This window comes from Trachymyrmex septentrionalis, unplaced genomic scaffold (assembly GCF_001594115.1).
Source record: "Trachymyrmex septentrionalis isolate Tsep2-gDNA-1 unplaced genomic scaffold, Tsep1.0 scaffold127, whole genome shotgun sequence".
Lineage (NCBI taxonomy): Eukaryota > Metazoa > Arthropoda > Insecta > Hymenoptera > Formicidae > Trachymyrmex > Trachymyrmex septentrionalis.
Genome location: NW_017304406.1, coordinates 1,387,838 through 1,397,722, shown reverse-complemented (window position 1 = coordinate 1,397,722; position 9,885 = coordinate 1,387,838). Strand labels below are relative to the sequence as shown.

The 9,885-nt window shown below is 42.4% G+C and overlaps 1 protein-coding gene across 5 annotated transcripts in view; it reads right to left on the bottom strand.

The window, feature by feature from the left end:
- Window positions 1–9,885, bottom strand: part of LOC108756491 (gamma-aminobutyric acid type B receptor subunit 2) — a 30,975-nt gene that overhangs the window by 16,269 nt on the left and 4,821 nt on the right. For 4 of the 5 annotated variants that reach the window (XM_018500358.1, XM_018500356.1, XM_018500355.1 and 1 more), the window contains 2 exons: window positions 5,657–5,867; window positions 3,769–4,996 (listed from right to left, as the gene is read on the bottom strand). In XM_018500358.1, coding sequence (XP_018355860.1) covers window positions 3,769–4,164 — 396 coding nt within the window. In that variant the 5' untranslated portion in view covers window positions 4,165–4,996; window positions 5,657–5,867. The remainder of the gene's footprint in view (window positions 1–3,768; window positions 4,997–5,656; window positions 5,868–9,885) is intronic. The other variant, XM_018500357.1, reaches the window with a different exon arrangement.

The window sequence follows — 9,885 nt, the reverse complement described above, 5'->3', positions numbered from 1 at the left end:
TATATATATATATATATATATATGTATATATACTTCCAAACGCTACAGAGAGAAAGGTAAACGTTAAAGTTTTCCCCCCTCGAAGTTGCAGTCGCGTTCAGGTATCCTTGACTCGGGTGTGCGCTCCTACTCCAGCAAGTTTTCTCCGCAATTTCCCCACGTCTACCTCTCTAGGTCGGAGCCTCACTCGAGAGGCGGCTAGAAGGCTACGTATATATTATACACGGTCGACGTGCAGACGTACAGACGGAAACCGGAACGTCTCGATGTCTAAGGTCTACGCTCGAAAAATACCTACACGCTCGCGCGGCGCGGCGAGATAAAGAAGTCGCGTCTGTAGAACGAGTTCCGCACACACGGAACGGACGATCGTTCATCTTGCGGTGGAATCGAAGAGGATTTCGCGAAATTCGCGACGATCGCCGCCGTCGCGATCGTGGCGGTAAACAACGCGATAAATCGTCCCGCATCGATAGCTCCCTAATTCAGCGGAAATTGAGATACAAGTGGCGGTTGCTGGCTGGATGTATCGACCGATGCGCAACATCGGCGATGGCTGGCAAAGGCAAAGCCCAACCCCCTTCTATATACGCGATCTCGATTCTCTCATCCTGTTTCTCTTTCTCTCTCGGGACAATGCGTTCGCCCATCAAATATTCTCGACAGATCCAAATGCGTCACGTTCACGCGACGAATTTTGCTCGGAGCTGCTGCGCGATTTCGGTGAGTTTAATTCTCGATTCGTAAAGTGGAAAAAAAAAAAACCGTATTCCGCATCTGTCCCCATTACCATTATCCCGAGTGGAGATCATTTTCGCGCGGCTGTAACATGGTGATTCGTAATAACGACTTTATATGTTTCAGTCTCGATGCGCTGAGCGAATCGGAGCGTGTTTTAAAATGTATAATGTAACAGGGTGGCGCACACACGAAAAAATCAATATCAATAAAAGTTTTATTAATAACTAGCTAGCGAGTTGTCCGTACTTCGTACGATCATATTTCTGATGCCGTTTCAAAACGAAAATATTTAATAATTAATTGTTAATTCGATTAATTTTTAAAAATATTACTTTTTCAAAAATATTATTACCGCTGTAGAACTATGGAGTGGAATTGATGTTGCGTCTGGTGTTAAAATTCAGATAAAATTGATGATTTTTTTTTTTTAAATAACGTTATTTCAAATAAACAAATAAATGGAAACAGATTAAGAATTATTCGATTAATTATTTTACAAAAATATTAACGGTTTCGACAATAGTGATAAGCTGTTTTCAATTAATATTGTTTTGAAAAAACAAACGTACGGATTCGATTTTATTATTAGAATAAATAAAAGGATAACGAATGTCACGTTCGCGCGCGCCGCCGATGTGGGGACCATTTCTAATACAAAAAAAAAAAAAAAAAAAAAAAAATGGTAATAACATTGCAGTTGACCCACTAACCCATTAAAAATATAATTGTAAAGAGAATTTCATTAGATTTCCCGCTATAATATTATTTTCTGAAAAATTTTAATAGCAAAATCCGAGGTGCGAAATTTCCAGAAAAGAGGTAGCGCTCGACGACAGATAATGGCGTGAGTATGGTCGCATACGGCCTGACGCTATTTTTATGCACTTGACGTCGAGACGCTGCCGTGTGATAATAATAACATAGCAAAATAACTTTTCAGGATGTAATAACGCTAACACCGAACCACCCTTTCCGCGCGTCAATCTGTGTAAAACAGACACACGGTGAGTCTGCTTTAAAAAAATCCGGTAATAGATTTAGGAGAAAGAACGAGATCAAATCGCGCTTTTCAGTTTACAGGTATCAAATTTTATATTTGATATTTTGCGATATAAATATGTATATACATTTTATATCTCTTTCATTTTCTAAAAGTTTCCCGACGATAAAAATTGATTCGTTCCTTGACCTAAATTTTATGTTGCATTTTCGCACGTTGAAATCCAATTCTATTTTCATTATCTAGTTTCTACGGGCATACATAATATTTTTGGATAAAACTTAAACAGATTCGTATTATTATCACTAACGTTCGAATCATGAATTATTAATCGAGTTGAACATTGCACAGATCGATAAGTGGAATAAAAAGGTACATACGTTTACATGTGCAGTCGTTTAACTGAGATATTGAAAGAATATCGTAGAAACAGATCTATAGGATACAATTGTGAATGATAAGTCTACGATGACGTTTCGTAAAATTTGCTAAATTTGCTTCTATCATGCCTTATCAGTTTCTCATGTGTGTTCAGCGCTATATATGTATATATATCTAATGGTGGTTTTTCTCTCGGATGAAAATCCGCATATCCATCGGTGGGTCTTACATTTTGTTCTCAGCCCGGCATGGTTATCCATATACATGGGTTGTATGGATTTTATGTATACCGATAGAATGTTCCCGTCTCTCAGAGCAACATTAGTTTGGCCGGTTTTATTATATTACGTATTTTCGAGAAATTTCTTACGGATACACAAAAATCCTACAACCGATAGTTTTATTATGTTACTCGTTTTTAAGGGATTCCTTTCTAAAGTACACAAATTCCAACCATCCGACAGTTGTATATTTTTACTGATTTACAATTTTTATATAAATGTACAAAAAGTTTTATAGACCCAAGGAAAGGAATTAAAGTAGGTTCACGATAGTGTAACTCAATTTTACCGTAATTATGCTACTAAGCAAAGCATCAGATATAATATTACATGTAAATAATTATACATTTTAAGATTTGAATTCTTTCGTACACAGTCTTCATATATATATTTATTATTATTTTTTAATAAATGTTACAGATTTATATACGATGATTTATATTACCAGAAAATTATTTCTAAAGTGCTTTCTGTGATTTTCTCTCAAGATGAAATTTAAAAACTCACTACATTTATCTCTCCACTTCGCTACGTTATAGAGTATCGAGTCTCCTGTAAATTGATATTTCATTAAATACATTTACCGAAATTGGAAGCTTCCAAGCTATTAAAAATGAAATAAGATTTCATGATACTACTTTTTTTCTTACGTATTAAATTAGATTCCGTACATTTCAATGGAAAACAGAAAGAAATGAAGGAGAAAAGTCATGACATTTTTATGAAAAAAAGTCTTCAGGAATTCTGATCAGTCATCGTCTTCAATTTAATCGAAACTGAGAAATATATCTGGAGACTGACGAAAGAAGATGTAAATATCCAAATCTACGAATAATTGATCAATTTTCGATTGGACGTGTTATTTTTGTGCGCGGCCGGGAGTCTGCAGAGTCCCTAGTGGCCTCAAATATATATCCCCCACATTACTGCCTATTAAATATCGTTATTTATTCAACAATTGGGAATTTCGTTCAAGAATTATTAATCTTAATCTAAGTAAAATTGAGAGAAATATATTTGAGCAATAATTTCGAGAACACGCTATAAGCAAATTAATAATTTCTTAATTTTTAACGAGCCTCGTACTATATAACTCGCTCATAACTCGACAAAGGACTTGGGCGGATCCGTAATCAAATAATAATGAAAAAGAATCAGTCTTCAACAATACATAAGAACGGATAATTGGAAAAAAGGAAAAGAAAGACAAAAGGAAAGAGCGTAACATCGTGCCCCAGAAAAGAAGGAGTATTCTTATTGAAAAAGTGATAAATCCACATTCAGGGATTGGTTAACTATCGTTTAGGGATTTTATTGTATTTTACTGCATTTCGCAGGGACGGGAAAGAGATCATCGAGACTCACCTCCGTGTCGTTCCACCACATATGCAGCCGGTAGTCCCTGAGTATCGTCGGGTGCTCGTTGATGTGCTCCACCGCGAGCTTCACCGCGGGCATGACGCCGCGGCCGATGTGACCCTCCGGCACGTGATTGCCGTACGGGAAGAAGCCGGCGATGTAGACGTCCCGCTTCTTGCTGCCGCCGAGATTGATCGGCTTCTGGCCGACGCATTCGCCGATCATCAGCAGCCAGCAGCAGTACACGATCGTAGTGAGCAGCATCAGCGAGCGGCGTCTCGTGCTACCGCCGATCACCGTGGCGGACATTTCCCCGGCTGTCCTCATCCCGTTCCGTCCTCGCCCCTTCACCCAGTCAATCCCGACGGCATCCCGCGATGTGGAGGTGACTCGCGCTTTCATCTCGTGCTCGTCCGGATCACCACCGGGTACAAGCCCGACGAGATGCCCCGCGCGACGATCGGCGCCGCGCGTCCACCGACTTCCGCCCGCATGACGGAAGGAACGACCCTGGAAAGTACCTGGGTGCTCACGACGCACGACGTTAACCCTTACGCAATTACCCGGGCGAGCGAATCCGCGATCGATTTGTTACAACGATCGCTCCCGTTCTCGAGGCAACGCGCGTCGCATTCCTGACAATTCCTGATTTCCGCGTCGCGCACAACCACCACCGGGACCCCGGATCGTGACTCCACTCACGAGAGTAATCCGTGATAATTACGCATTGAACGCTATTACGTGCTGCGCACGCGGAGAATCGGCTCGATCGGAGATATCGTCAAGTGTCCGGTCGTATATTGCGACTCCGCCTTTTCGTTACAGCAACAGCGACGAGAGAGAGAGTCGATTGACGCTTGCGTTTCCGCAAATTCAACGGAGTCCGGTTAAATGGACAGATGGTGGTTCGTCGCGGAAAGCCGCGGGGCTTTGTGCGCTCGACATCCGATATGAGAACGACAGCAAAGAGAGCTGCCGATATTTCGCGAAGGGCACGTACCCGATTATCTCTATCTCGCGAATTCCGAGTTTCGAATTTCCGAGCTCGCCGGTCTCTCTCTCTCTCTCTCTCTCTCTTTCTCTGCAACCGACGGGATCTCGTCATAAACGTCGCGCGCTCATCAGGAACGCGCGTGGGTCTTTATCTTAATCCTTCATTCCAGACGATCGCACCTTAACGTCGCTCGTGTCTCATCCCTTCCGCAACTCACTCCCAGTTACATCTACGAACAAACTTGAGAGTCAACTAGTTATTTGTTTTGCCAGATTAGAACACCAGCTAGAGTGTAAGGGGGTGCGAAGTAAATCAAGAATATTATCAATTCCATTGCCTGTTCCCGACGACTGGCGTTGGCGATAGCTCCGCCGGGGATTAACGGAGATTAATGAGGAACAAGAGCAAGGTTAACGAAGAATAATGAGGATTAATGAAGGAATCGGAGCACAAGAGAGATCTTGTCCCCCGAGCACGCGGGATATCAAAACCACTGACCTTAATTCTCGCGACGCGTTTCCCCCTGCACTCGTGACGTGTTTACGCGAACAAATGGCACCTCTCATGAATACCTCTCCGAAAAAAGAAAAAAAAAAATGATTCTTTCAAGATAACTTCAAAAAAAGTGGAGTCTCTTCATTTATTTTTTTTTAGGTACCTATAATATTACGGTACGTATCGTCGTTCACGCTTTATCGTATCCAAAATTAAAGCTTTATCTGGTTTAGTGTCATTGTCGGTATATATATATATATAAAGCATCGCTTCGTCTCTCGCGCATTATCAAAGTAGATAAATAAAGTTCGAGAGATTCTATCTAAAGTTTAATCCCGCAGCCGCGAGGCGCTATCGAGCCGGGCAAAGGGATGAAACCGCTTTACATTGTCGTCGTTAACTTACCGGCTCCGACAGCCGACCTGGCCCACTTTCCGCCGCCATTGCGGGCGCATTTGATACGCGCGGCTCGAACATGTGCCTTCAGAAATAACATATCCTCGAGGCTAGCGGAAATTTAGCAATTGCAGATCGCCGACGTCCCACGCTTCCCCGACGTCCCGGATGTTTGTACGCCACGTGAACTTTTTCGCCTTCTTCTTCCGTAGTCCGTTCCCTGGGAAATGCATGAGAAAACATCTCTGATCACAGACGAAATCAAATAAGTCTATTTATCTGAGCCCCAGAGGCAAAAACCATTTCCTCCCCCCCCCTCTCTCTCTCTCTCTCTGTCTCTCTCTTTCCCTCTCCCCCCTTCTTCTCGTTGTCAGTCTGATGAAAAGAAATTGTCGCCCGGGAAAAATTCTGTGCGCGCAAAATGAAAAAAATACGTATCTCGTGACTGTCCTACTGATGTGACTTTCTGACATGAGACCGTATATGAGTTAATTGATACAACGCTGATACACTATTATTTCATCAAATCCAGCGACATCGTCGTATTATCATTTTACAGGATTATTGAACGGTGAGGGAATGATCAGGAAAATTGAGACGAAAAGGAGCGGCTTAGAGCAAAGAGGATTGATGGCGTTGCTCAGAACGGCAAGATTATAGGGATGTTAATGGCTTAGGAATCTATCCATAATGAACATGGATTTGAGGTTGATGCAAACTCTGTACCTGTTTGCGTGTGTACGTGTATGTGTGTGTGTGTGTGTGAGAGAGAGAGAGAGGGGGGGAGGAGAGGACAGAGAGATAGTGTCAAGTGAGGAAGGAGGAAAATCCAGTGGCAGTATTTCGGGAATGTGTGAAACTGATCTGCCAACACGATGCCCGCAGGATGGTTTATGTTCGGGCATGAGAGCGAGTGATCTCGCCACTGTTATTAACTGAGGATGACGTGAATGACAGGATCGTATCGCAAACTTTTTTATGGAGATTATGTGAGGGACGGCGCCAGAAGAGAAAAGGTATGGAACGGCGAAAAGTGGACGAGGAAGAGATATAAACGGAAAGGGTGTAGAAAGGCGACGTATGCAAACGCGATCCGCCATTAAATTTGCAGGAGATACCTCCTTATTCTAACACGACCGTCCGACTTTGGGAAGGAGGACGCCCACAAGTTTCCCTCCAGACCTTCGGTCTCCTCTTTTTTTTTTTTTTTTTATCGGTCGACTTTTATTATAGCAAGACAAACTTCCCACTTGATAAACATCCGCGTGGTTGCGCGCGTTCTTTAAATTCGAGCGGAACTTCCACAAAAGTGTATGCACTACGAAGAATCGTAAAAATGTATGCGTTATGAACTTTCTTTGAAACTATGTGAAACCTGATAAGTTGGGTGGATCCCAACATTAGCGGGACGACTATTTCTAGTCTAGCAAAATTTCCAAGTTACGTCGAACAATAATTTTAGCCCGTCCCGACGAACGAACGTCATTCTATGAAAGAGAGCCAGAATAATAACCGACTACTCGTACTGTGCAATAAACCATTGTGTTAATTCCGTCATTTTTTTTTTTTAATTAATTGTTGACTTTTTATTGTTAATAAAAATTTCTAGTAATAAAAAATGATTAATTTAAAGACGTAAAGGGCGCAGAAGGTCAACAGCAGCAGATGATTAGATAACTTATTCCAATAACAAATCTCTCTTTTATCTTTTTTCTTTCTAGGAATTCTTAAGATCAAAGTCGGGAAACCTCTCTATCGAAAGATCGAACACGAGAAGCATTTCAAGCCAATCAGACCTTCCGCGAAATTAGAGCTATAAAATTTGAAACGCGCTTCGATCGTCGTCGCGATTGGCCGATGCGTCAAGAACGGCTTGTAGAACGACCTCGTGCAGTACTTGAAATGACGATCGATGCATTCCCAGTTGACTTGCTACCTTTTAGAACCGTACATGTACGTCAATGTTCTAGTCCGACATAGAACGCGATCTTATTAAAGCTGCTCGAAGCGTCCGGTTTCTGCTGCAGTTTCTGCAATAAAGCGCTATGAAATTTAAACTTTGGGTCAAGAAACTAATCCGAGATCTTATTTTAAATGCGAAATTAATATTAGAGATTAATTACTCCGTCTGGCCATTCAAACGTCGCTGACCTCTCACAGTGTTAACGAGATAAAAGCGACTTTAAAATAATTCAATATCCTATTCACTTTTTGCCCTGGACCTTCCCAGATGAGACTTATTAAGGTGATAACGTAATTACGCCAACCATACGGCTGTAAGAGTTTTTGCGAGAATTAATTACGTCGGTTATACCGGAGAGCCGGACTAAAAATCTGTTGATCACGAGAATTCCGAATGAGGAAATAAAAGGTGGCGTGAGAACGGGACATTATACTACGTCTCCCCCGGATCTCTAAAGGTTAAATGTAACGTCGATACATTTTTAATCACATTTCGTATCGTTCCGGCCATCGGGCCATTCCGTTTCATCGGCGAATCGTCGGTATTTAGTTCTCAATGAGTTCGTTCGAGAGGCATTTTCCTATCTCATTGTCAACAATCTCGACTAGTAGCTTCGGTTCTACACGAAGAGAGTGGGAGAAGAGAGAGAGAGAGAGAGAGAGAGAGAGAGAGAGAGAGAGAAACGCAGTATTGTGTCGTGCCAAGTGACTCCTCGAGATGACCTACAATTGCTGTTTAAGTGGTCCGGTACGAAGCCAGTTATTACACAGTCGTAAACGGTCGGTGTTCAATTTCCTGTCGTGGAACATCCCCCTTCTCGAGGGCCCCTTAGGCTTTCCCGACGACAAAGAGCGCACGAGGGATTTCCCCGTTTTTGAACGGTAAACAACGACGGTGGCGTGCTTACTCTCACTAAGAATCGTGTCGGAGAAAATAATTCTCTCTCCGCGAAGTTTTCCTCCCTCCCTGTTACATCTCACTGCCGTCCCGCTATTCAGACTTTTCTCAGAGAGGCAACTATTCTCCAGGGTGTCAGTGTCTATTTTTAACTTATGCCGTTACGGCGTACGACAACGATGGGAAACGATTATTTCTTATTGCGATCAAGTAATTCTTCTCTTTTCCGGGGCACCGGAAATCTCGTGACATTCAAAGTTTTTTTTTTTTTTTTTTTTTTTACCGAGGGAACGGAAGGTTTGTTAGTTCACCTTCCATTTCCCGCGCTCCGGCTTCGGTACTATCCCGGGGTATCTTCTTCAGCGTGCGCATAGCCACTTTAACCGAGGGAATACCCCGACAGGGGTGCTGTACGCCACTGTCACCGCTCCCGGGATCTTCAGGGTACACAAACACTTTAGACGCCTTTTCAGCTTCGATAATATGAAAGCGCTCACCCCGTCGCCGTCGCGCGCGGCAAGAGGAATATAATTTTCTCAATTTAACCCGGTAGTATTTATTACGCTATCGATATTACGATATCGAACGTGAGCATTCAGTTACGCGGACTCGTGCGACTCTTGTCCATTTCTCTCTCTCTCTCTCTCTCCCCTCTATGGCTCTGTCTGTTTCCGCGTGTAATAGAAATTTCGAGCGCTGCGGCGTTTTGATGAAACATGATTCCACTGTTGCGAGATTGTTAAAAAAAAAAAAAAAAAAAAAAAAAAAAAAAAAATCAAAGTATTATTTTTACCGACGAAATCCGACTCTATGAAATGTTGAGAATTTAAGCGTAGTGCGTTTTATATACACGAAACAAAAATGAAAGAGATCCGCATAACTATATACGGATCTGAAAATGCTTCCTCGAAAAGACAATGCATCTTATTAAGTTTGATAAATCTGGTCCGCGGCGCGAAATTCATAAATTTTTACTAAATCTGTACCAGCTAGTTGTATATGGAGAAATATTGCTATCTCTATCGGTTTTTGGAGGGCTACATTTATACATGTGACTGCATGCATATTGCACGCCCTTTGACCCATGGGAAATATAAATCGCCGCGAAACCGATTGTCTCTAAATAATTAATCCCGTCGTACTGGCCGCCGTGACCGCACTATCGCTTTGCACCGCTTGATCAATATCGAATAACGAAACTGTCAAAAATAAAACGCTAGTTGTCGACTGGGAGCTGAAAAATGGTGGAACGAAGCGAACAGTCGCGCGCAGTTTGTCAATTTTTCACACGATTGTCCCGTCCATCGCCTTGGAATTTGTTTTCTCCGAAAGCTGTCGCGCCGTTGCGTCAAATTGCTCGCTCTCTCTCTCCTCTCCT